We start from the raw sequence: 27,452 nt of genomic DNA on the forward strand, positions 1-27,452 counted from the left end.
CATCTGGCCAGGTACTGCTCCCTTTTGCCTTCTGGGATCCTGTCCTTGGGCAGAGAAGGCTAAAAAGGGAGCCAAAGGGGATGTACCTGGGAGCCCAGTGGGCACTGAACAAAGCACCATGGAGTAGAAGTCTCCACTTAGTGCCTTTCCTACTGGCCCAAGGGTGGGAAGCCACCCAAGAACCAAAGGTTGCCTCAGTCAGCCCAGGGCCTTTGGCTGAATAGGTTTATTAATGAAATTAGAGAAAGTGCATGAGCCAGGGCTATGCCAACTGGAGGTGAGGAAGGCAGGATTAGAGTGAGCTGTGGCCCGGGCTCCTGGGCCAGCCTGAGCGTTTGTTCTCTGGATCTGAGGACATGTGTCCAGTCGGGAGCCATGTGCAAGGGGAGTAGGAGTGCCTTTTGCTCCACTGTCAGATACCCAGGGCCCCTCCCCTTCCCTCAGCTGACTGCTACTCTAATCTCCCCAGAAACTCTAGACTGTCAGAGCCAGTGGGGCCTCACGGGCCCTACAGATGGGTAAAAAGGGGTCCTGCAGGTAACCTGTTAGCACAGAAGCATTTCTGGTGTTGTTCATTGCAGTTGAGGGACTCCCCTGGGTTGCAGACGTCCTATGTCCCCATCTCTGCAGGTTACTGAGGGTCCCCAGCTCAGCTTGGCCCCCACTACTCTCAGCCTCCTTCCTTCAGTCTGTTTTTTCTTTTTTTATAATCTTTTTTTTTTTTTTTTATTTAGAGAGAGAGAGAGAGAGAGAGAGAGAGAGAGAGAGAATGCGAGCAGGGGAAGGGCAGAGAGAGAGGGAGATAAAGAATCTGAATCAGGCTCCAGGCTCTGAGCTCCAGGCTCTGAGCACAGAACCCGATGTGGTGCTCCAACCCACAAACCGCGAGATCAAAACCTGAGCTCAAGTCGGTCAACCAAATGACTGAGCCACCCAGGCAACCCTGCAGTCTGTTCTTGATAAGTGGACAAGTTGTTTTTCAGTTCTCGGATTATAGAAATCCCTTAAAACAATAATAATCTGTGTCTTAAAACCCAGAGCTGTTCTGATGTGTGCGTAAGGAGCAGAGCTAATGCGCTGGGGAAATTAATTACCCCACTGGTCTGGGTAGCCAAGTCGGATGCGGGCTGGGAAGTGTTACCATGAAGCACAGAATGGAGACATTCTGTGGTCAGCTGAAGGGGCGTCCTCTAGAGCAGATCATGTGGCAGAGGGGGGAAATGCACAGATTGTGGGAGATGCAATGGCCCCAGCAGACCCCGGCTCCACCATCCCAGGGTATGCAGGCACCAATGCCCATCCCAGACTGCTGGGGATTGTTTGCAGCACCCGGGACCTTGGCTCTCCTGCAGGGTAGTCAGTGCCCTAGCTCTCCATGCCCCCTTCAAACAGCCCCTGGGTCTTGCCTTTACTGGCTGCTCCCACAGCCCCCACAGCCAGGCTGGATTCTGCAAGGTCCACATTGAATACAGATTACCACCCCTACCTTTATCCCAATCCACCCAGGCCCTGATCCTGATGCCTCGGCCCCCCTTCTCTCCTGCAAGTTCGTCTCTGGGGCAGAGGAGGCCCTTCTGGCTTCTCTAAACCCAGACAGCTGCTTCACAGGGGTGCCTTGAGGCCAGCGACAGCGAGCATGGGGCCAGTGGAAATGGGTGCTGGCCGAGCCACCCCAGCCCTTCAGGGGCTGCGTGATATCATTCTCATCTGACCTCAGAGAAGGAAGGGACACAATCATTTCTGTCCCTAGATGGTGAGCTTCTTGCACATAAGAGGTGTGTAAGAAACGCTTCCTGAATGAGTATCACAGGGCTTGTCTTCTCAGATGGAGAAGAATACTGGACAGGCCCTGGCTCGAGCAGATGGTCTCACGTTAGTCTGCTAACGTGCTGACAGAGAGAAAGCAGAACTACCCAGCTCGGAGTCTGCTTCTCTGCGCAGAAAGGATTCTCGTAAATCTGCCTGGGGAGAGTGGGAGGGGGAGCCCAGGACGAGCGTGGAGTCACTCTGGCAAATTACTGTTCTCAAGCGGGATGAACGTGAACAGAAATAACACCTGCGGTCACAGGGCCGGAGTAGGGAAATGCTGAGGAGGCTGAAAAAGGGGGACACTGCCTAGCTTTTCAAAAAGACACAGATGGTGAATCCTGTAATTCACCTATCAATGAGGCTGCCTAGAAGGGGCCCTTCTGGCTAGGCTTTGGGGTCACTGGCTGCAGTAGGCTGGTGAGTGTTTAACAGCAGGTTGGGAGGACGCTGATTTGTAGCATCCGCCAATTTCTGTGGTGTGAATACGTTCTCCTGGATGATTTTAAGCTACCAACATGATGTCTAACAGCTAGCTCATCAACTTCTTAAAAAGTGAAAATTTGACACTTATGAGCTGGTACTGGGCAGCTCTGGCCCTCCGGTGGGCTGGTGTGCAGAGAGGGAGGCTCTGTTGCCGCCACCTTGGCTTTCAGTGTCCTCTGAGGCAAGTAGTGGGCCAACTCTGCTGGCACAGTGCTGACAGTGCCTGCTTGCCCCCCTCCCTCCTGGTTCGTCAGCACTAGGGCAAGAAGCCGACCCCAACTCGCCTATGAGGGAGGCCCACGATGGAGCCCAAGTTAGTCGACTTCCTGTTTGGGGAGGGCCACCAGGCTCAGAGATCCGAGGAGCGTTGTGGAGGTCCCTACTGCAGATTCTGCCAAAGCGTGTGGCAGTCTGTCACAGTGGAAGAGGGGGAGGGATGGGGATCACATTCCAGATATGCTTAGTGACAGCCTGTGCCTGGGGCGAAAGGGGCCTCCAGTGACACAGCAGGAGGTGACCACCATGGAGGTGTGGCTGATATGCTCAATGGCAGAGCTGGGTCCCAAGGATGAAGAGGTATGGGATAAATGAAAGGCTGTATTAGGATCCCAAAGTTCCACTATACAGAACGGAGCAGGGATGGAGGAGCTGGCCATGCTGAGCAGCAGGTGGGCCTGAGCCCTGGGCTGAGGTTCATCCTTCTGTTTGGCTGGTATGGGACTGCAGACTTACTCTGGGCAAGGAGCCAAGCACAAAGGTAGACAGGAAATGGGAGCCCGTGGAAGTTCTCAGTGCAACAGGGATGAAGGAACATAGGAAAGACCTATTGACAATGGCCTCAGTGGCTGCATGTCTCCCTGGGAACACAGGAAAGGAAGTCTCAGCCCAAGGAACTGACATATCAGTTGGCAAGATCTATGGATCACATATAGGCATCAGGCTGTGCTGCAGGGGAGTGACAGTTGATGGCTGCTGCCTTCTCTACGCTCCCTCCACTTCACCTCTGCCCATCATGGGCTGGAGCCAACACTCCGTGGGGACTCATTTGAAGCTCAGGGTGGCCACACACTGAGTGGGGGCCATGGGCTCACTCCCAGGGTTCACTGAGGTGAGAACCAGATGGCCTTAGCCCTGTTAGGACTATGACAAGGGCTAGGCAACAGAGCAAGGACCTTGGATGGGCCCAGAGCCTGAGGAGCCCACATGGAGGCAGAGGGACTGTTCATAGGTACTGACAGCACCTCTGGGCCACCAGAAATCCAGTTGTGAATGCATGTGTGCCTGTCCCCCTTGCAGCCAGCCACAGAGAGAGAACTGGTCTAATCTGTGGGAGGGATGCCGCTGGGGAGAGTGTGTGGCCAGCTGAGCCCTGTGCCCACCTGTACCTGCCATGGGAGGCACTGTCATGGCCCAGCTCTCTTACTGCCTTTGCTCTTCAGAGCAGCTCAGATCTGTGCCTGGGGTTGTCCACTCCAAGGAACCCAGGCCCCTCTGCCAGCCAGGCCCTGCCTCCTGGCTCTGGTCCAAGAGGTCTCTGATGTCCCAGGGTCATCCACAATTTGTGGAGGTTGCAACAAATTGGATGTGGCCTTGGAACATCATGAGACTGGAAGGAGCTGCTCAGGGAGACCAGTGCCTGGGGGGCAGGAGGAAGGCCAGTGGCCTCTATGCAGGTCAATGGCATGCCTCCCTGGAATTGTCCCAAGTCCCCATGGCACAATTCCTGGATCTATGTCCTCGACCAGTCAGGAGCATGAGGCAGAGTGGGGATGTACTCTGCTCAGGCTGCCTGTGGTCCTGGCACTGATGGCGTGGGGGCAGGGCCAACTCTGACAGCCACTCAACTGTCCTGAGCCCAAGGGTGGAAACCAGTCCCCGCCCCAAGGCCTTCCGTGGAGCACCCCTGTACCTACAGGATGTGGGGATTCTGGAGTCCCTGGAATCTCTGAGGGAGCACTGCAACTCCCCATCCTCTGAGAGCCCAGGGACACATGATGCATGATCTCTAGGCCTCAGTTTCCTTACTTGCAAAACTGGCTGGTTAGGGACACTAAAGGATATATGAAGTCCCTTCTAAATCTAAGCAGAAGTATCATCCACATCTGGCTATTTCTCATTCTAATCACCTCCTTTGGACCAGCTCTGTGATCACCAGCTCTGTTAACAATAAGTAGAAGCCTGTCTTCCTGCAACACAGTGCATCACCTTTAACATGCCATTTTGTGACACAACACAATGTTTTAAAGTGCCAAAACCAGTTCCCTTTAGGGCTGAATGATAAAGCAGTCCTAGGGTGTGGGTACACAGTTTGTAAGACAGCCTTGAGCAGCCCTCTCCTCTGGGGCACACTGCACAGGCCACCCCTTAGGGCCCAGCACTTTCAGGGGCTCCCCAGAAGGGCTGAGTGTCCCAGTGGCTGTGCACCCAGAAGATGGGACTCTGAACTCTGGCTCTTCCCCAGCCTGCATGCTTCCTGCCCAGTCCAGTCTGCTGAGCACCATTGTGTGCCAACCCTGTGCCCATAGCACATGCCATCTAGGGTGGGTGGATGACAGGGCTGTGGACCTGTGACCTGTCTGTAGTTCAGCTCCCCTGGGAACTGAGGGCCCCAGGATGAGGAGGAGGCCCCAGCTGAGGGCCAGAGCTAGGCAGAGGTAACATCGATAGTCTAGAGTCTGGTTATGTAGCCCCCGCCACCTGCTGAACCTGACCCCCTAAAGGGCATGTTCCTGTGTTCTACCCATCGCCCTAGGGACCCTCCTCAATACACATCAACCAGCTGTCTGTTGGATAAGCAGTGGGGATGCCAGGGTTCCCACACTGAGCCTTGCCATGGCCCAGAGCACCTGTGGTCACAGTTGGTCCTAGATGAAAGCAAATCAAGGGACACCCCTGGGAACTGCTACCTGCCAGGTTCTGAAGGAGAGGCAGGTATCCCAAGGCAACATGAGGGTTTGTAGAAATGATGCTGCAACTATGCTGGATGTGTGCCCCTCTCCCCACCAGCCACCCCCCTCCCTACCCCCCCCAATAGCTCTTTGTGCTGCTTGGATGGTTGGGCTCATCTTGGCGTCTGGCCTTGAGTCTAGGCCTTACATCTGCACAGCAGGTACACAGCAGGTGCACAACACGTGCACAACAGACCCTCTACAGGGCTGGGAACACTAACAGCTCCACCAGAAAATGGGTAACTAGTGAGCTCCCTGTGGGTTTTCACATGAGAACACTTTGACACTTCCTAGGCAGGCCTTTTAATCTGCCCCTTCTGAAGAATCCCCATACCATTAAGCAGCGGCAGAGTCCATTAGCAGATCCACAGGGGCAGAGATTCAGTAGCAAATGCCCACCCCCTGTGCCTTCCCACGGTTCCCAGCAGGGTGTTGGGGCCCTACCTGGTGGGATGTGTGATGAGAAGTTGGGTGAGACGCCCACAGGGGGGCCTTGGGCACATAGCCTCTTGGGGCTATCACAGTGGGATAGGTGCTTAGTCGGTACACCTCTGCGCCTGAGGGGGGGCCATGGCTGAGCTTCTGAGTTTAAAGCTCTGTCTTTCTTTACTCCTGGAAGAGGCCAGGGACAGGCCCAGAAGGAAGGCGGAGCTGCCAGGAAATGGCTTTCCCAGAAAAGGCAGGCCAGAGGCAGGGAGACCTGGTGTGGCCCCAGGCTGTAGGTGTGGCTCAGGGAGGGATCATGACCTGTCCTAAGCCCGGGCACTCCCATCTATTCCCCCACCAGTGACTGGGACAATAGGCACAGCCACCCCACAGGATCAGTCAGGTGACACATCCCTGTGCTCTCTGAGGGGGTCCCATGTGGCGATAGTAGAGGCCCACCTGACTCTGGAGGCCCCAGGTGCCTGCTGGTACTGTATAGGGGCATGGGGCCCCAGGTAGGCCCGAGGACCCATTAAATCCTTCCAGGATGAGGGTGGGGAATCACAATCAAGGCTGGGCCTGGCTTCTTGCATCTGCTCGTTGCCATGTTCCACGGACACCCGGAATCTGCCTCCCCCTGCCCAGGTGCTGCCCTGCGCTTGCTGTAGCCCTCCACAGCCCTCCACAGCCCTCCACGCCCAGGAGCCTAGAGATCCTGATGTTACCCTTGGCAACGTGCTGACGCAGATGCCAGCGGGCGGTGGGTGGGGGGAGGTGGTGGTGGTGGCTGTGGCTCGTTTGCCAGGCATGGGGGCGGGGGGCTCTGCCAGCCCGCTGTCAGAGGGAAGACGAGACCTTGAGAGCCGAGCCGGGGAGAAGAGCTCTGGGGAGCCATGTCCAGAGCCTGGCACCGGGCCCCCAGGTTCCCTTGGTTTCTGCAAAAATCACCATGGCTGGTTCTTGGCTGCCTTGCCTTTGCTGCGGCCCAGGAAAGACAGTTCAGGGCCCTAGAAAAGAAGGCATGGGTAGCAGTCCTGTCCCATCCCCTATGGTGGCACTTGCCTTGGCCAGGCAGGAGGAGGACAGGGGCACAGAAGAGGTGGGCCAGCGGTGGTGACGGGAGCTGCCTGCAGGCGCCGGCAGAGGCAGGCTCTGCTTTCTGCCTGGCCCGGCTCTCCCCTGGGCTGTCAGCCTACCACAGCGGCCAGCCGGCTGGAGGAATCACGGAGGGTATTGTCTTTCCTCGGCAGCCTGTTTGTTTTCCATCCCGAGATATTGCTGGTAGAGCATGAAAGGTCACAACTATTTGGAATCCAGTGAATTTCCAGCCCCACTTGAGTTTCTCATGAGGAATTTCCTTTTCTGGGGAACAACTACCTCCCCAGGCCTGCTGAGACCAGGGTGGCAGCAGTGGTGGGGTGCAGGCCTGGCTGCTAGTCCCTCCCTTCAGAAAATGCCCTGAGCAGCTCCAGAGCCTGGCAAATGCAGGCTTCCCAGAAACACCCCTCCCCCCTGCAAGCCAGGCCGGCAGCTGCCAACACCGCCCAGGGCTGCCCACTGGGCCGCCACAGGGACAGGGCTGGGAGTAGGCTAGTGATGCGACGGCCTGTGTGGGGCTGCCTGTGCAGTCCTTCGTCCACCCAGCCCAACTGGGCAGCCATTCACTTGCCCACGAGAGGGGACCCACCTGTACTGACAGGCTGCAATGGAGGGGTGTGCTGGTGTTGGGGTCAGGGAAGGCATTTCAAGAAGGTAACACCTGAGATGAGACCTGAAGAACTGGGGCAGGCAGAGACAGGGTGGTCACACACTTAAGGCTGGAGACAGCAGAGCGTGTGAGTGAAACAAGCCCACGAAGGTCAGAGGAGAGAAGGGAGGGGCAGCAAGGAGGCAGGCATGGGCCAGGTGGAGCCGGTGGGGCCTCAGGCAGGAGAAGGCCTGGGCTCGGGCCCATCTTTAAGGACACTTGGGTGGCCTCCTGGCTGATAGGTTCAGAGAGCAGAGATAATAACCAAATCCCTCCATGAAGCACGTGACCAGCTCAGGCCCCAGGCATCCTGCCTCCCACGTCCTGCCACACCTGTGGGCACTGGCTTGGTTGACAGAACCTGCCAACAGACGATCTGGGAGCCTGGCCCATTGCTGGAGGAATTTGCCATGCTTGCTCTGGAGATGACAAATGAGGCAGCCCCAAGATCCGAGGAAGATCTGGGAAGGTCCCAGAGCACAGGCTACCACCAGCCTCAGGACACCACAGACACAGGCAGAAGCCTGGAGAGCTGACCACAGGAGTACCGTGTTCTGGGGCCTCACCTGAGCAACTTGCTTTGCATCATGGCCTGGTCAGCCCCGAGTCCTCTGCTCACAGCAATGCCTCATCAAAGAGCCTGACCTCGCCCGTCAGCTGGGATGTTCCTTCTGCCAAGAACCACACATGGCACTGAAGTGGTGCAGGCAGAAGCATAAGAGGAACTAGAACCCCTAGAGACCACATAGTACTGGGAGCAAGGCAGGCCCTGCCCCGCGGATGTGGTGTCGTCAGCCCAGACACCCTCATACCATCACTGCCTGGCACGGCCCTGGAGAGACCCCTGGATGCATACAGGAGAGATGAAGGGAGCCCTGCCTCTGTCTCCGTAACTACCTGCAGCTGTTTCTTTCCTCTTCTCCAAGAGGCCGGGCTTCCTTGAAAACCTGACGAAAGCTGAAGACCTTCTCTCTATCCAGAAAAATGCTCAGGCACCTGGCAGGATGGCCACAGCGCGTAGCCATCCACAGACTTTCTTGGGGCCACAGGGCCAACTAAGACTCCCAGCTAAACCCAAAGAATAAAGCCATCACCTGCCTTAAAAAAAGACTGAGTGAAGAACTAAGCTCCTTCCTTGCCATTGCCCTGGTTTCCTGAACACTGTAGGGTCAGCCCCCCATCCCTGCCATTTCTCAGCATGGTGGGTCCCCCTGATGACTATTGTCACCCTTTCCCCTGCCAGCCCACCGACTCCCTGAGCTGCTGGCACCCACAGTCCCATACCACCTACAGCTACTTGCAGACTTCTGTTTGCCCCCATGCCCCCCACCTCCAGGATCAAAGATCTCTTAAGAGCAGATTCCAGATCTTTGCTCAGTGCTTCTGCCGGGCACAACACCTCCTCTGCAGGACAGCCGGGTGGGGCAGCCTTAGCCAATCCCATCCCATCTGGCTGCTCAGCCTCCACCACCACCCCTGGGCGCCCAAGGAGACTGTATTGCTTGTGCACTGGGCCTTTCGCCTTGGTTGAGCTGCATCGGTTGCCCACCCTCTCCTTGCCAGCGGCCTGGCTCCCTTCCCTGCCCAGGTTCCCCATCGAGCCCCTCACTGGCTCAGCACCAACCCTGATTGTACCTCCCTATGCTACATACAGTCTCTGGGGCCTCCACCCACCACATGCCTTTGAGCCTCCTGCCCCACACAGTGGTTCTCAGCCTGGGCTGAGGGCCTGAAAGAATCCCCATACCCACCCAAATCCTGGGGATTAAACCTCAGAAATAGTTCTTAACCCTGTCACCGCCAGACTCCCAGGATCCAGATGGGGTTGTGGGGCCATGGCTGCAGTTCCCAGGACCCACAGTGCCAGGGATTGGCAGGAGTTTTGTGTATTTACTGAATTGCCACATGGACCAACAACTGGATCCCTAGCTTGGGCCTTGTCTCCACTCTCATCCTGCAGATCTGTCAACCTCCCTCCCAGCCTCCAGCGTTACCCTCCCCCACACCTGAATGCCCCCCAACATCACCTGAAGTGAAGCCCCTCACAGGGCCGAGCTTCCCCAGTGACCTCCAGGTGTCCTCTGGGCTCCAAGCAACATGCTCTTGGGGCTGTGAAGCAGACCCCACTCAGCAAAGGGATGGCTCTCCATGCCTAGAGTATTTCAGGCATAGGGTGTGGGCTGCTCGCGGCACTCAGGTGGGGGCTACCTGGGCACCTAGGGTCTATGAGCACCTAGAGGGCAGTGCTGTCAGCAGCTGGATGAGGGCATCCATACCCGGTGGAGCCCGAGGGTATGGTGGTTACTCAGAGGGTATTCAGAGCTCTGAGGGCCTGTCAGGGTACTGAGGTCAGAACGGGACCTGCCCATGCTGGGGCAGCCACTGAGAAAGGTGACAGCAGACACTACTCCAAGGTCCTGTAGTGGCTGTGATACCCAGCACATTGCACACTGTGCTCCCAAAGACAGCACGTCGCTGGAACCACCCTGGCTCCCCTTCTGACTGCAGCCTCTCCTGTCCTGCCCTGCCCATACCCTCAAGCCCACCCCCTTCCCAGGAGCCAGCGGTGGTAGGAACAAGCAGAAGAAAAGCCTGGCACACTCACCGTCTGGTTGTCCTCATAGAGTTTCAGGTCGTAGCCACTAAGCTCCACACAGAAGATGATGGCTGTGACGCCCTCAAAACAGTGGATCCATTTTTTGCGCTCTGATCTCTGCCCGCCCACGTCCACCATCTTGAAGGTGAGCTCCTTGAAGGTGAATTTGTTCTCCACTATGCCCGTGGTCATGTCCCGGGAGCGCAGAATGTCCTCAACAGTGGGGATATAGTCGGGCGCGGCAATGCGCTCCAGGTCGTTCAGGTAGTAGGCGGCGTTGTCCTCCAGGTGGTACTCGCTGGAGCGGCCGAAGCAGGCCTGTGCCCCGGGGTCGGCCCACAGCCGCCGCATGACCCCCAGCAGCTCGGGTGTGATTTCACCCTTGCTCTCGGCAGGGCCCGTCAGCGCGAAGAGCTGGACTGCGTCGTAGGCGCGGTCCGGGTTATGGAAGTCGATCTTGAGGGCGGCCAGGGCACGGATGATGCGGGTCAGCGAGTCGATGGCGTTGTAGATGATGAGGGGCTTGTACTCCTTGCAGGCCTCCAGGTTGAAGCCACCACTGTGGATGATCTTCATCTGCTTCACGATGGTGCTCTTGCCCGAGTTGCTGGTGCCCAGCAGGAGCAGCTTGATCTCACGGCGCTGCCGCTGGCTCTCTGAGCGCAGGTGGCGGTCAATTCTCCGGGACCGCCGCGCCGCCTCTTTCTCCTCTGAGCTTTGCCGACATCCCATGGTCCGGCAGCGGCGGGCCCAGATGCAGAGCAGGGGACGGGGCACCTCTCCCTGTTGCCACCAAGCAGGGGACGCTGAGATGCAGGCCGGGTATGCCCGGCAGACGGAGCCCTGCGCCCTGGAAGCGCTCAGTGCGGGTGGGGGGGCGAGGCTGTGCCACGCTGCAGCCCCTGCCCCAGCACCTCTTCTCCGGCTGGCATGGCGATCTTCTGTTGTGAGGAGGTGGCCGAGCCCTCCCTCTAGTGACACTCCACCTGCCCAGGCCAATGTGGGGCCTGATACGCCGTAGTCATTCCCTGTTCTCCGACGGTGGGAAGCTGTACTGTAGCGGCTGCCTAGGCTGCTGCCGTCTGGTTGCTGGTTGCTGTGGCGATGCTGCTAAGTGCGGCTGGAAGGCCAGCCACTGGTGCCGCGGGTGCTCCCTGCGGCCCCCCTGCCTTGGGCATCCGCCCTTCACCTGCCAACACAGAGAAGAGGGTGAGCCTCCTCCCACTGCAGGCTGGGTGGGAAAGGGTCAGACCTCGGACGTCGTCAGGAAGCAGCCTGGGGAAGAGTGAATCAAACCCCCTCCTTTCCTCCGAACTCTGCTGAGTCGTGCCCAAACCACAGCAAAACAAACGTGCCTGGGAGCCACGCCCCACACCCCTCCTGGTGAGCCAGTTTGCCTGAAGCCTGGTGCTTGAGGAAAGGGTACCCAGAGCCATACCAGCGTTTTCAGAGTGACGGAGTGAGTACGGAGCCCTGCCACCCCTCCCTGCCCACTGGACCCAGGCAACCTCCCCCTCCCAGAGCCTCAGTCTCTGGGTCAGGTGGTCATTAGGATTCAATATGGCAATCCTGCTGTGATGTCCCTCCCACGGCCTCCCTCACCCTCTACTACACCTGCTGGGACTGTACCCACATGTGCCACAGCATCAATGGGTCTTGGCCCCTCCTTGGTTTATGGTGAGGTCCCATGCCAGAGTAACTGGATGACCCCCACTCACCACCAGCTCTCAGGAGCTAAGTCACTCCTGCTCTCCCAGGGCAGGACATTCACCAGGAGGAGGCTGGCCAGGCCTGGCAGCAAGCAGACAGGCAGGGAACAGAGCAAGGTGGAGACCCCAGGCTGGGAGCACCACGGGGTAGATAGCAGCCTGGCTCCTGGTGGGTGAGGGGGAGGGAGGCTCAGGCTAGGTGGGCCCAGTTAGGGGAGCAGGGGCTGGGGGGTGGGATGCAGGGCAGCAGCCATATGTGGGAAGCAAGACAGGCCAGAGTATGTCTGAGGGCATCAGGAAATGCTGAGTTCAGGGCAAGGCAAGGGGGCAGCCCACCAGCTTCCTGGTTTCAGGCCAAGTCTATCATGTCCCTGCCTCCCACCTTGATGGTCAGTAAGGAACAGTTGTGCTCATGCCCTAGGCAGGGCCTCAGCACCTCAGTGCCCAGCCCTAGCCAGCCACCTGCTGACCTAGGATGCCCGAATGCTCTTCCTGGGCCTCCCCCATTGACCTATGAGCAGCTGAGCCAGAGCCCTCCCCTCCAGGGCAGTCCCAAAGCTCAGGCTCTGCTCTCCCCACCTGGGAGCCTGCCCCACACAACTCTTGCCTCCTTCTTCCAACCTCTGTCCCAGCCTGGCTGCCCCCTGCAGCCTCCTCATTCTGCCATGGCCAGTGTCCTCCCCTCTAATGTCCCCATTCCCCTCATGGTAGGTCCTGGTTGGGAAGGACCCAAGGTGCCTGGCGGATCCCAAGACCCAAGGGCCTCATCTCATTTCTCCACCGGTCCATCCTCCCAGCTGGCCTCTGTGCCTGCTAGACCTGGCAATTCTGCTCCAAAGCAGGCCCTGAGGGCCTGATCTTTCCCTGGCTCACCTGCCTCTGTGGCCAGGGGCCCTGTAAGCACCTCTCACACCACCTCTCCCCCTCAGTAGAAACTTCATGTGTCCCCAGTGCTTCCAGGATGATGAGTCTCATCCCAGCTGTGTGGCCTGGGCACTTGACTCCACATCACAGAGCCTGTCCCTCACCGGTCACAAGCATCTGTTAGAGATGAAGTGTTCAGTGCAGAGCCTAGTCCCCAGCCAGTGGCAGCCAGTGCCCCAGTGTCCTCATCACTTGTGGGTGCCTGTCCCCTGAGGCCTGGAGCAGCACAGTACCCTGCACACCACGGGAACTCAGTAAGCACTGGTGGGAGAGAGGACGGGAAAGACTCAGGCTTGAAGAGACTGAGGAACTTTGCCGCTTTTCCACAGTCCCATCAGACTGAGGATGGGGGACATGCTGGGTATGTACCCCTGTGTAAGCAGAGGTCAGGGAAGGGATTTGAGCAGCAGTGAGTTCCACATGGTGGAATTACATGGGATTTTTTTCTTCTTTGCATTTTACCATATTTCTTGTATCTTCTTGATGAACTTTTGTTGTAAGAAAGGTTTTGTAAACAAGAGTCAGGGCTTTAACAAGGCCCTGTCTCTCATGCTACCCAGGACTTGCCTCTCTCCACCCTGGACTCTGAGTGTGTGGAGCAGGGACCCAGTGGCTGCTCCTTGGTCCCTACTGATGACCCAGAAGCCCCCTGGGTGTAGAAAGAAGTCCAAAGTCCCCAGCAGCTGCCACCCAGGGCACCACTCCTGCAGGAGTGCTGATGCCCTCCCTCCTGAAGGCAATGCCAGACAGGTTGGGGGTGCCCCATGTTGTCATTACTGTTTTCCTCAATTTGTGCTTGAAAATCTAAGGTACACCCAGGCCCCAAGTGACCAATTCTCTCTCAGTTGGTTAGTGACAGGGACAAAGATCATCCAGAAGGGCAGGTTCCTTCCACCATTTACTGTCACCTAGACAAGCAGCAACAAGGCACCAGGTCTCCATGCCTTGGGGCACCCTGCAGTGACCCCACTCTTGGGACATGGTCTAGCCCAGACAGGTGACATGGCCTGAGGTCGTGCAGGCCAGTCCTCTGCCTCCATGCAGAGCTGCACCCAAACAGACCAAGACATTGGCCGCTTCCTTGCAGTGCCGCACATGATCACCCTGCCTCCAGATCCTTCTCAAACCCAAATCCTTCCCCTTGCAACTTCGGCCCGCGGACCTCTCCAGGCCCAGCACAGGCTGTGCTCTGGAGGGCTGGCTCAGTCACCCCAGGCTGCTCATCAGTGGCCCCCTCGCCTTGCTCCTATACCAGAACTCCGCCTATTCTTCACAGGCCAGCTCACGCGTGGCTGCCACCCCGCCAGCAGGGCACCTTGTACCTGCCTGTGGCCTGAGTCTCTTTCTACTGTGTCCTTTCTTTCTCTGGTCTCTCCTCCTTTCTTTCTCTGGTCTCTCCTGGGGTTTCCTTAAAAAATGGTGATGCCCTTACGAAACACCATATACAAAAATTAACTTAAAGCAGATCAAAGACTTAAATATAAGACCTAAAATGACAGAACTCGTAGAAGAAAGCAGAGGTCAAGAGCTGCATGAACTTGAATTTAACAATGATCTCTTGGATATGACACCAAAGGCACAGGCAACAAAAGAAAAAAATAGCAGGGGCACCTGGGTGGCTCATTTGGTTAAGTGTCTAACTTCGGCTCAGGTCATGATCTCATAGTTTGTGGGTTCAAGCCCTACATCGGGCTCTGTGCTGACAGCTTGGGGCCTGGAGTCTGCTTTGGATTCTGTGTGTGTTTCTCTCTCTCTGCCCCTCCCCCACTCATGCTCTGTCTCTCTCTCTCAAAAATAATAAACATTAAAAAAATTTAAGAAAAGAAAAATTAGACAAACAGGACTCCATCAAAAATAAATTTTGTGCATAAAAAGGCACTATCAACAGGTAAAAGGGCAACCTACAGGATGGAAGAGACTACATGCGATTCCTATATCTGATAAAGGATTAATATCTAGAATATACAGAGAACTAAAACTTGGCCACAAAACAACCTGATTCGAAATTGGGTAAAGGACTTGAATGGACGTTTCTCTGAAGAAAATAAGTGGCCAAGAAGTACATGAAAAGAAGCTCAACATCAAGGACCATTAGGGGAATGCAAATCAAAACCACAGTAAGATATTACCTCATACCTATTCAAATGACTACTATATTGAAAAAAACAACAACAACAACAAGAAAAGAATAAGCAGAAATTAGATCCCTTGTTCAGTGTTGGTAGAAATATAAAATGGTGCAGCTGCTATGGAAAACAGTATGGCAGTTCCTCCTCAAAAAATTAAAAATAGAAGGGTGCCTGAGTGGCTCAGTCAGTTAAGCATCTGACTCTTGATTTCAGCTCAGGTCAGGATCTCATGGTTCATGAGTTCGAGCCCCATGTCAGGCTCTGCACTGATGGTGTGGAGCCTGCTTGGGGTTCTCTCTCTCCCTCTTTCTCTGCCCCTTCTCCACTTGCTCCCTCTCTCAAAATAAATAAATAAACTTTAAAAAAAAAGTAAAAATGGGGCGCCGGGGTGGCTCAGTCATTTAAGCGTCCGACTTCAGCTCAGGTCATGATCTCACACTCCGTGAGTTCAAGCCCCACGTCGGGCTCTGTGCTGACAGCTCAGAGCCTGGAGCCTGCTTCACATTCTGTGTCTCCCCCTCTCTCTGCCCCTCCCCTGCTCATGCTCTGTCTCCCTCTGTCTCAAAAATAAGTAAAAACATTAAAAAAAAAATTTTTTTTAAAGTAAAAATAGGATTACCAGCAATTCTACTCCTGGGTATTTACACAAAAGAATGGAAATCAAGGTCTTGAGGACATTTTTGTACACCTGTGCTCATAACCACATTATTCACAATAGCTAAGAAGTAGAAACAATCCAAACGTCCACTGGCAGATAAATGGATAAGTAAAATGTGATGCACCCATACAAGGGAATATTATTCAGCCTTTAAAATGAAAGACACATGCTTCAACATGGATAAACTTTGAGGACTTTATGCTCAGTGAAATAAGCCCATCACAAAAGGACACTGTATGATTCCACGTATATGAGATCCTTAGGGCCATCAAATTCAGAGATAGATGGTTGCACAACATTAGTGATGTATTTAATACCACTGAACCGTACACTTAAAAATGGTTAAAATGGTAAGTTTTACATTACATCTATTTTAACACCCAAAAAACCCCCAAACAATAACAAAACAAAACAAAAAAACACACAAGTCTTACGGGTAAGCCACTCCAAAAATAAAAATAGTGAGGAGGCCAACTTGTGCAAGAGAAAGAGGCATGCTCCTGCCTGGTCCTGGCTTCACCCACTAGTGGAAGGTCACTTAGGGGCCACATCATCCGTCCTGTGGACTGGAACACCTGACCTAGTGGCCCTCAGCTGGTACCAAGATTCATGAGAGGGTGAATCTCGCAAACCCAGCCTTCGGTCCAAAGCTGCCTTATCCAAGGAGGTGTGACTTGTGTTTTGGAATGACCCCAAGGCTAAGGGCCGAGCTTCTGAGAATCAGGAGAGCAGTTTAGGGGCAGTGGGTGGGGAGCCTGGGGCTGGCCACGTGGTCCTTGACCAGGGAAGCCACAAGGGAACATGGGAGTAGAGGGGAAAGAAACACAGTCAGGTGGCGACTGTGTGCACTGGGCCAAGTCTGGGAGCTTCTGCCATCTGCATGGGGCAGCCCCCAACAGTCACATCCGAGGTGGGTCCCTCTATTAGAGGTACCCTCTTCCTTCAGATCACCAGAATCAAACAAGCAGAAGGCCCACTCGGAATTCTCCCTGCGGCTCTGCAGGGCTCGGCCACATTCCAGGGTGTATAGAACCGGTGGTGGGGAACAGGGATGTGCACTGACATAAGGAGGGAGGCCTGTGAACAGGAGCTTTGGCCAAGGTCCAAATGGGACCTCAAGACAATCCCATTCTGAGGGTCAGCTTCTTTGCCTTTATGTGAGGCTCCTGCCAGTCCTATCTCTTTTAGTCTACTCTGGGCTTTAGTGGGCTTCTTTAGGACTCCCCGTCAGCCTAAAGACAAAGGGCCAAGGGCAGGACGACCACATTGTTCCCTGGTTCAGTAAGTGCTCACGGTTCCCCAGGGCCTGACACCCACAGTCCCCCACCACAGCACTGCTGGGTCTGGCTGGAAACTGAGCAAATGGGTGAGGGAAAGAGTGCCAGGCAGAGGAAAGGCATGTGCAAAGGCCCTGTGGGCGAGGGGAGAGATGAATCATGGTGTGACTGGGGAGATGAAGGAAGGTCAGAGTGGCTGGACAGAGAGAGGAGTCACAGGTGAGAGGATGAGGCAGGGTTGATCAGAGGTGCCCACTGTGTAGGTGCATATTTGTGACCATGTGGGTTGAGTGTGTGTGCGTGTGTGTGTGTGAGTGTGTGTGTCTGGGGTTGCACACTTGCAGATGTGTGTATGTGCCTGTTTGCAGGACTGTGTATGTGTGTGTGTAAGCACTGGTCTAGGTATGTGCCTGTGTGCAGGTCCGTGTATGTGTGTGGGAAAATGTAAGTGCTTGCTCAGGTCTGTGTGCGGCTAGCTGTGGTGTGCCTGCAGCAGAGTGTACAGGGAGAGAAGGTATGGGTTACAGTGTGGAGCTGGGCTGGGTGAGCGAGAGGGGCTGAGGGGAGGAGTCAGGGGTTACTTACCACTTACTGGGGCTGGGGCTTTGAGCCTGGCATTGGGGTGGGGTTAGGGGGCACTGTTGAACGAAGCCAAGACCCATGCCTGAGTTTTCACAGGTGGAGGGAAGTCAGAATCAGGCCAAAGGCAGCAAATTGATGGAGAAGGGTGCCAAGCTGCAGAGTCGGGTCGGGGGCGCTGGGGTGAAGGCTGCAGGTCTGTGAAGGCGGGCAGGGCCTGCTTCCTGACAAGTGACAGGTGACCATGAGCAGGTGGTGAGGGGAGTGTAACTGCTGGGTCAAAGGCCCTGAGGTGAGAATGTGCCTGGCCAGTCTGAGAGACAGGAAAGAAGGTGGGTAGCTGGCATTGAATGTGAGGGGCTGACAGTAGGAGGTCACTGTAAGGGGTTCTGCTGTTTCTCTGAGCAAGTTGGAAGCCAACCAGAGTGTGAGTGAGGAGTGCCCTATCTGAATAGAACAGGGTGGGCTCCTACATGTAGTTATCCAGGTGACAGGGCAGCAGCATGGGCAAGGGCTAGGGGTGGGGGAGGCAGGGCTGTATGGTGGACAGTGCCTGGTGACGGAGTGGGGTTGGTAACACTTATGTCCACTACTGTCCTCGCTCATGGCTGAGTTAAGGGCCAGGACAGAGCAGGGCGGAGCAAGGCTGTGCAGCACCTTGCTTTTCTTGTGTGCATTTGTGCATGCTCCCCTACAGAGGAAGAGAGCCTAGGGCCAAGGTCACCAAGGTGTTGCCCAAGCCAGGCTAAGCCAGGGGTCTCCAAGGAGAGAAGACAGCTTATCAGCTTACAGGCCTGGAGAAGGCCTGGCCTTGGCAGGTGGGACTCGCTCATCACCAGGAGGGAGGTGGAAACAAGAAGCCAAGCCCCTCACTCTGTGGACTCCCTCCTTACCCAAGGAAAGCCCACTCCAAGCTGAGACGCTGAGTCCTGGACTATCAGAAAGGGGTAAATCGGGGGTGGGGGGCAGAATTTGGTCCCATTGAGGAGGTAGGCCCACATCTAGACTGAATAAATGGAGAAGCATGGTTGTGTTTGATGCCCAAGCAGAAGCCACTCAGATGGCCAGCTGTGGGCGAACAGGGGTAGAACCCCAGAGGCAGAGGGCAGCACAAGTCTCAGGGCCAGCAGGCAGGGTGAGACCACATACCCAGGGTACCAGCAGGCCCCCGGTTTTCTTGCAGACATGACACACGTGCCCCTTGGAGAGTGCTCAGCCCCAGTGTGGGGATCAGCAAGCAGTCTGAGGTCCTGGGCCTTTCCATTCCCCCAGACCTGCCCACTTGTCGCCCCCCATGGAGGCCAAGCATCAGCCTGCCTGGGCAGGGCTATGACTCAGCACTACTGTCCCCTGGCCCCGCACCCCACCCCAGCTTGCTCAGACACCTTCTGCTCTGGCAGCAGTGGCTCTCCCACCTGCCAGCTCCACCTTGGCACCTGGCAGCTGCTCTATGGTGACCTGGAGTGGGAGGAGGCTGGAGGCCCAGCCTGGGTGTCTGTGACTTCAGGCCCTTCCTTGCATAAGGGCATCTGGGCAGAGCAGGGAAGGCTCTGCCCCAAGTCCCAGTAGGCTCATGTCTTAGGGTTTGCAGGCACTGTCAGGAGAGGCATGTTGGGGTACCCTGACATATTGGGGTCCACATGCCTCTCCTGCTTACTGGCCTTGGCTTGCAGGTCAGAGAGGCTCCCATCGCCTTCTAGGGGCAAACCCGCCCATGTTGTTTCCATCCCATGTTGTTTCCATCTTCTTCTAAAGAGCGAGTCTCCCTCCCCGCCCTCCAGAACCGTCATCCCTGCGTCAGCTCCCACCGTGGCTTTATTTTAGAAACACAGGGTCCGGAAAAGCCTCTGCCTGTACAGTCACTGATTATCGGTTTTCCTCCCCTCTTAGTAAGGAAATGTTTCCCACTGCCCTTTCATGCCTGGCGCACTAGAATCCAGTGTTCTACTTTTGGTCAACATTTGTGCACACTCCTTCCTGCCTGAGTGTCATGTGCTGGGGTTCCTTGTCTGCACCCCGATTTAGGTCTTCTAGAACCCAGCCTGGACCGCAGGGGTCTTCTTAGTGGCTCTTCTGTGGTCTCGCATAAGCTGATGTACTTTCACTGCCCCGTTCTTGTGCTGGTTTGGACTTCCCTCCCCTTTCAATTCCCCACTTCTCCCCTGTCTGAACACGGTGAGGCCCAAGCTGGTATGTCACCCTCTCTAGCACTGCTGTGCCCACCAGCCAGCACCCTACGGGTGTGTTACTGGCCCCATCTGCATGCATCGCCCTAATGGTCTGGTTGCCAGAGCCTGGCAGAATCTTCACGGTGCCGTATCCTTGTGTCCTTGGACCGTCAGGGATAACTATGGGCTGGGCCTGGGGAGGGTCTGTCCCAAAGAAGCTGGGCATCGTGGTGTCAAGGCCAGGCTTGGCTTTACTTTCCAAGCCCACACTCTGCCTCCTTAGGCTGCTGAGGCCAGCCATGGTGGGGGACACAGCCGGCATCTCTCTCATGTGTGGGTCAACCCTTCCCTTTCCATATGTGGGACAGGTGGTGCCCACCCGTCCTCATATACACGTCCTGTCTAATCGGCCTTATATCGTCCCAGGGACATGGGTATGACCATACACATGTAGGAACTAGGGTTTGAGGAGCAGGGGGTGCTTCCTCAGGGCTGCCTGGCTGGCAGCCTGTGGGGCTCAGCCTCCACTGGGGCCTCCGACTTCTGTCCCCACGACACAACCCACTTACCTGCTGTGACTTACTCAAAGTTTCTCTTTAAATTGACTTGCATTTTTAAGTACTTTAAAAATGACTTCGTATTCATACTTAAATGGAAGCTGAGGTTGCTGTAGGCAGAAGGAACCTAAACTGTAAGCTGGTGTCACTGCTGCCTGCAGGGACGCTGGCCATGGAAGGGCCAGCGGGGCGCTGGCTGTTTGTTAAACAACTGGGATTAGCGCGCTGGAGGGTGTGAGAGCCACACTGGCACCAAACTGAGATTTTCTCCTTGAAGGAAAGGGATTGAGAGAGAAATGAGAAAGGATTACCCTCCTCACGGGGAGGGCAGCTGCTGCTCACAGCTGTGGCCTCAGGCCACCTTGTATGTTCTGGAGGTGCAGATGGATACACAGGGAACCCAGGTACCCCCCAGGGTACCCCCGGGCTGAGACAGTGGGGTAGGAGTGCCAGCCCCACATCCCTTGTCCTCACTTAGGCCAGAGACCATCTCTCGTCTCAGGAAAGAACACCACTCTGACCTCAGGAAGTCACCCCCTCTTCTGCTCAGTTCCATCTGCCTGTTCATCAGGGCACCCTCTGCTGCTTCTCCCATCACTAAATGACCTAGCACGAGGTGCAGTGGGCATCTGTAACCAGGCCTGAGGCCTTCTACACTCAGATCCAAATGGGCAATCAATCAATCAATCAACCAACCACTAGGCCCCAGACGATCATCACTGCACCCTCTGGGAATCAAGCCTAGTGCGTGGCAGCTCAGCTCTGGACTCGGGGACATGGGCAGGGGAGGCGTGGAACAAGCTGAGTCTGTGCCTAGAGGAGCTCATATCCTGGCTGGGGAGACCATGAGCAAATAAGTGTGAGAGGCCATTTTTGATAAATGGCAGTGCCGTGGAGAAGAGGGAGCAGAGGCATGTGGCGGGAAGATCCAGGGAGGTGACAAGACACGATTGTAAGAAGCTATTGTCATGTAAGGGTGGGAGAGGGGGCCAGAGCAGGAGGCAGGCAGGGTGAGGACACCTGAGGGGGACACTGCCACAACTGCTCAGTTGGGCAGCAAAGACCTGCCTGGCCTGGGCCCAGCTCACAGCAGGCCCACCTGAGCAACATCCTTCCCATGGTTCCCTAGGGAGTGGCTCAGTGACGGCTGCCATGGCAGGGACCAACTCCTCCCAGGGGCCAGAGGGCAGAAACTGTGCCCACTGAGACCTTATTTCTCCCATGAAAGTGCCTTTGGTGGTGGTGATGGCGGGTGCATCAACCTGCACCCAAGAACTGTGGGCAGTCTGCTGCCAGTCCCTAGGTGGGACCCTGGACATGTGGGCTCCCCAGAAAGGCCGGCAAGGCAAGGCCCAGGAGTACGGCTGAATGCAACATGTCTCCCCCACTTTAGAGCTTGTGGGCCTGACCAGCATCACGTATAGCAGAATCTGGGTCGGCCCATTCCAAATGCTCCAATGGTTTTGGACACAACAACACATATTTCTGGACTAAAAAGTCTTATCTTCCTGAGGAGATAAAAGCCCCTGCTTGCCTTGGTGCCAGTAACACTGGATGGAGGACAGGGATAGGCCACCCTCCTAGGAGTTGCCCTCTGGGGAAAGCTGGCCTCCACACCCCACCACTTCCTTCCTGGGATCCCCCACCCCCCCACCCCCCCACCAGAAGCCTGGTCCCTGCCTCCCTGGCTGCGTTCCCCACTCCCCTGTCACAGTGCCCTGCCCCAGCCCACCCCACTGAAAACATCCCCCTCTGGGGCCAAGCAAGAGCTTCCCCCACTGTGAGAGCCCCCTCACTGTTGCAGCACCAGGCAGCCCCCTTGGAGCCTGAGGGACTCGGTGGAGACTTGCCGCCTGGCCCTGTGTGACCTTGAGCTAAGTATCATGTGCTACTGGCTTGGCACTGGGACTGGACTTCACCCCGGGAGAGTCCAGCAGGGATGCCCAGGACTGGCCCTTCATAGGCCTCTGGGCCGCTGGCTGCCTTGCAGGTGACTTCCCTGAGCATACCCACCATGCCCTCAGGTCGGTCTGACCTCCTATTCGAGGCCCACCTTACCCTCCCTCTCCTTCTCTGTTGCCAGCTCTGTAAAGATGTGTAGAACAGATGGATGGGTAGATGGACGAACACCAAAAATTACTGGTTCACAGCTCCAAAGCTTCCCAGCACTCCCTTCTGAGTGGGTTACCTCACATGACCTTGCCTGTGGTCCTGTGTGGTCTACTGCCATCCACACCGGGCCTCTGAGACCCCAGCAGGGGACTCTGACCCCTCTGCCGGTGCCTAACCTCCCCCAAATGTCCCAGGGCATTTCACCCACCCCTCCCCAAACTGCAGGCAAGAGTCCTCCTGAGCCTTCCTGCCTCCCCCTCCTACCACCCCTGGGAGTTCACCCTGCCCTTTCCCGCCTCAGCTGGTTTGTAATCCCACCCAAAACTCTATCCTGACCGTTTCTCATCCTGCTGAAAATAAGAGAGGAGCCCGGGGAAGGCATGGGGGGAGAGAGCACACCCGTGCACCCCACCCCTCGCACCCTGTGCACCAGCATCTCCTGGTCTCTCTCACACTGAGAAACCCCACACTTCCCTGCAAGTTGCTCCTGGACTCTCCCCTGGAGTGGTCCTGAGGAAGGGGCTTCCAGGTTGGCTTGCCCAGGAGAGAACTCTACAGTGTGGGCAAGCAGACCTTCCCCTGCCCTTGTCTGTTACTGATCCATCATTTACAAGCTTTTCAGGTAGACAGACCTACCGCTCCTTGTTCTAAGGTTAAAAAAAACAACAAAAACCCAACCCTGTAGATTCCACCAGGGGTGCGTGCGTGCATGCGTGTGTGTGTGTGTGTGTGTGTGTGTATTTATTATAGGTATATTTTCAAGATCGGTTAATGACCAAAAGTTGCCATCAAAGTTGGGACTTCTGGCTGGTTGGCATATTGAAATATGACTTAACACAGGGAGTCATAAGAAATGATAATACGAACTTTAAACATTTTAATTTAACTTAAGACAGATAATCATACATTCCTTTGCCAATTTTGGGGGCGGGCCATCTTTTCTCAGAGCACAGGCTCACTCATTGGAGTTACTGTCACTGTTCCTTCTCAAACCAGAGCACATTATGTGTGAGGTCCAGTTGGCTTTCTCCGGGCAGTGTGAGGTTGCAAAGTACCCAGGACCTGAATCCTAGGTTGTCATGGCTCTCTGTCTCCAGTCTCACAGTTTGGTCTTGCCCAAACCAAACCTAATCACAGCTTGTACTGAGGCTTTCCAAAGCATCCACTGAATTTCCACAGAATCCCTCTTTACGTTCATATTTCATCAGTGTGTATGGTGTTCAAGGATGTAGTCACAATGACAAGTACAACTGGCACACACAGGTTTGGGCCAAACACCAGTGACTCAAAGGGATGGCTGCCAAAGTGCAGGACACTGGCTCCCTGCTGTTCTGGAGCATTCGGCCGGCACGCTTTATCATGAGAACAGAGCACGCCCATTCATCCAGGGAGCATTGGTGACGGGGGTAAAAGGGTTAGAGCTTGCTTAGAGCACCAAGATTTCTACAAGTTCGTAAGTGACTCTGCATTTCATTGATCACAACAGCTTCTTTGAAAAAATGGTAGCATGTGCACACGTGAGACACTTCTGTGCTGGGGAAACAGGACTCTCTGTGTTGGGTTCTTTGCAGCCACTCCACAGCTACCGGGCCTCAGGCCATTGGATTAGCTTATCCATGTCCCCCCAGCCTGCCTGACCGGCCCGGCACAGGCAGACCCATAGCGAGTCTCCTCTTAAAAGCAGCCCCCCTTTCTTTGCCTCTTCCTAGCTCCCTGCTTATTTCGGAGCCAGAGTCTGAGCAGATGGGGGAAGGACCAAGGTTGGGTGCACAGTGTCCCCAGCTGCAGAGAGGCCCCAACAAATGGCTCTACCCCAGCTAGGCAGCCTCTCAGCCTTAGGGCACTGAAGACGGCCAGGGAGGCCCTTCCCTATGGCCCTGTACTGTCCTGTGGCTCTAGATGCCCTCAGCCTTCTAGCCCACAGCTGCTAAGGCTGACGAGATGAGATGTGATAGCATCGCCTGAGGAACACTGACTCAGGAGGAAATCAGGCCAGAGATTTCTGAGCCAAGAGTAAATAAATAAATAAAAATGAAAAGGTTCCACATACAAGGAGGAGGGAGGCACAGATGTGCAGGGAAGACATGTGGCCTTTACTAAAAGCCGAGTGGAAGGGGTTGCTGCCTGGGGTGGAGCCTGGCTCCTGGTTTCCATAGGGAAGGTAACTGCTGACTTTTAGTCAGGCCCGTGGGCTGGGTAAAGACTCTGATTTAACCACTCTGGGTCTCTTGCCCTGCAATTTCCTGCCTCTGAGTGTGGAATCCCAAGATCCTACCCCCCACTCCAGCTATCGTCCCCCCAGGCCAGACCCTCTCTGCTGAGGGCTCTATGGACCAGGCAAGTGCATAGCTCCTTCCCCGAGCCCCTTCTGCCTCCGGGCAGCTCCTTTTTTTTTTTTTTTTTTAATCTTTCTCACCTGAAAGGTGAGCACCACCCTTTTTCTTCCTTGACCTTCCCCACAGCCTGCTTCCCAAGCCTTCTGAACTCACGTAGGCCTGCAGGCTGTGAGTCTGGGGCCCCTGCAGGTCACTCTCAGTGGCTGGTACTGGTCCTCCCATCTATGCCGGGCGAGCCCTAGGAGTCTCTAAGTCTGCGGTAACCTCTGACCCTGTTGATGAAGTTCTCAAAAAGCAGAGCCTGAGATGGCGATTCTTGGGCATGTGACTGGTCCAGGGAGCAGGTTCAGGAGACAGGGAGACAGGGAGACAGGACAGGGCCAGGCAGGGAACCAGGCAAAGGTGTGGTTTCAGCCACCTTCTTGGTGTGGCCTGATCCCAGGGAGCTGTGGAGCCTAAATGAAATCAAGGCTGTCCCACCTTGAGGGACAGGACAGGGCCTCCCAGGGCCCAAGGCTCTTTTCCAGCAAGGGGTGCAGCTGTGAGCAGGCAACACTGATGTGGTAGGGGACAGTGTGCCGACAGGAAAGGGGATCTGGGGGCATATGTGGCATGTGTCTACTGCATGCTCTGCTCTGCATCCCTCTGTCCCCTGCCCCCACTCCTTCTGACAGAACCCAGTGCCTCAGGTCAGGGCTAGGCCTGGCTGGCCTCAGAGGAGCCCTCTGTCTGAAATCCAGCCACCAGCCTCCAACCCCCCAGCCCCTCACTGGGACTGCCACAGTGACCTCTCAGGCACCTTTGCTCTCTCCTGGCCTCTGCACTCTGTGCTTCCCCAGCAGCCAGGGGGATCTTTGTCAGACTGTAAGACAGAGCATCTCTCCTGTGCTCAAAACCTTCCCACAGCTGGCCATCTTAGTTCTGAGCCAGAGCCTGAGTCCTCCCAGGGCCCCAGGGCTCTGTGACCCTGCATCTCCCCCCGCCCTGCCGTGCCCCCTCCACTTTCCATGCTGGGTGCACTGGCCCTCCTGCTGTCCCTTGAGTATCATCCACAATCTCAACTCCAGGCTTCTGCACTGGCTGTTCCCTCCACCTGGAACACTCTTTGTCCAGAGAGCCAATCCATTCTTTCCCCAAATGGCTCAGATGTTCCCAACTCAAGAAGCCTCCCTTGCCCATTCTATTTATGACTCCCCAAACATCCCACAACACTGTGTTTTCTACCAGGGCACACAGCTTCCTTACCGTGTTTACTGCCCCCCCTTGCCCCCATCACACTTACCCCGCTCCCCATTCACACTTGTGAATGCCGGCTTCGCAGGGCAGGGACGTTGGTCTGTGTGCCAATGATGTGTCCTACAGGCCCAGGAGTACCCGGCAGGAAGCAGGTGCTAATAAATCCACCCCAGCCCTTTGTACTGAATGAGGGAGGGGCCAACTCATCACAGGGAGGGGACAGCCAGGGACTTCTGGGAAGTCTTCTGGAAAGGCCCTGGGCCTCCCCCAGATGAACACGGTAGATGTGTGGCCACCTCCCACCTAGTCTTGGCCAACCCTGATACTGCTCTGCCTCTGAGCCCTCAGCCCAGATGTCCCTTCATCTGGTAAGCCCATAAGAACTGGGCTTCCGTTGCTGCCACCGGAAACTTGCCCCCACCCCAACTCCATCCCTCCCTCAAGGCCCTGAGGCCCCTTCACAAACCCTGGTCCTCACCCTTGGCCTCCCCACCCAGCTCCAGCCTTTCTGTGCCAGTGACAGAACACAGCCTGGGGCTGCAGCTCTTCCTCTGCCCCAGTCCTCAGCAGCCACAGTGGCCATACCCCCACACCCCCTCCACACCGGTCCTCCACCCCTCGCCCGCCCCAGGAGAGCCCCAGAACAGCCAGCAAGACAAGACGAACACACCCAGAAACTCAGGCCACGTAGGAACTGAGCCCAGTTGAGGAGCTGGAGGAGCCAGGGCAGGGATGGTGGGTGCAGTGTGGCTGTGGGGCTTCCTGGAGGAGGCGGGTGGGGTTGGGGCCTCAGACAGTGCCATCAGTGTTTTTGCGCCCTCTTCCCTGCCATGAGGTGGGGCAGGGCTGGGGATGTGCGTGCATACGTGCGTGGCGTTATCATAGAGGAAATCAATGCCTGGCACTGGCCCAGTGTTTAAGGGAAATGAATAGATTTTGGCCGAGGACAAAGAGAGTTTGATTAATCAAAAATTGGATAATGGAGGCAACACTCTAATTATTTTTCTTCCCAGCATTTTATCGAGAAATATGTTTGCACAGCATATCAGAGGTAACAGAGTGGGTGAGGGGGGGGTGACCATGCTGGAGGAAAGCCCAGCCTGGGGACAGGGACACCGCACCCCACATGTGCTGATGTGGAGGCTGGCTGGCTGGTCCTGGTGGTTACTCCATGGGGCCACAGGAAGCAAGAGGGGACATGTGGTGCAGGCCTGAGGCTGCACACAGCTGGGGCAGCTTGGGTCACAGCAAAAGGGGTGGGCAGGGTTGCTTGCTGACATGGTGGCCAGGGGGAGTGGAGGTGCGGCACCACCAGCTCAGGTCACTGGGACCTCCTGCAGGGTGAAGGCTGCAGGTGTCAAGTACTCCAACCCATGGTCAAGGAGGGTCTTTGGAAGTCCCTCTGGGCAGTTTGGAGCAGTTTCTCATGTTCACCTTGGTGAGCTGCCCTGTGGCTGAGGTCAGATAGGACGACCGGGCCCCACAGGACCTTCTCATAGCCCTCCCTTGTCACTCACCTCCTCCTCCTGCACTGTCCCCACCACTACAACACCGTTTCTGTGGTCACCTAGTCTCCTAACTCCAGGCAGCCTTCTTGGAGCTCAGCATGAGGCTCACTAAATTGCTCATTCATTCATTCAGGGTACAGAAAGAGGCTGCCATGGGAAGAAACATGCGTAGGGTCCTGGGTTGCCTGTTAGACTCAGGAGGCTGGTGGAGGAAGCACTGAAGAGGAGATGAGTCCTCACCTAATCTGGG

At 55.9% G+C, this 27,452-nt stretch overlaps 2 protein-coding genes across 3 annotated transcripts in view; one reads left to right on the forward strand and one right to left on the reverse strand.

Moving 5' to 3' along the window:
- The window catches only part of RSPH14 (radial spoke head 14 homolog), a 79,312-nt gene that overhangs the window by 33,453 nt on the left and 18,407 nt on the right, over positions 1–27,452 (forward strand). The gene's annotated exons all lie outside the window — the stretch shown is intronic.
- GNAZ (G protein subunit alpha z) overlaps positions 1–27,452 on the reverse strand; it is a 53,358-nt gene that overhangs the window by 19,202 nt on the left and 6,704 nt on the right. The window contains exon 2 of the mRNA XM_042910111.1: positions 10,019–11,198. Within this exon, the coding sequence (XP_042766045.1) occupies positions 10,019–10,741 (723 nt within the window). The 5' untranslated portion in view covers positions 10,742–11,198. The remainder of the gene's footprint in view (positions 1–10,018; positions 11,199–27,452) is intronic.

Source organism: Panthera leo, chromosome D3, assembly GCF_018350215.1.
Source record: "Panthera leo isolate Ple1 chromosome D3, P.leo_Ple1_pat1.1, whole genome shotgun sequence".
Classification (NCBI taxonomy): Eukaryota; Metazoa; Chordata; class Mammalia; order Carnivora; family Felidae; genus Panthera; species Panthera leo.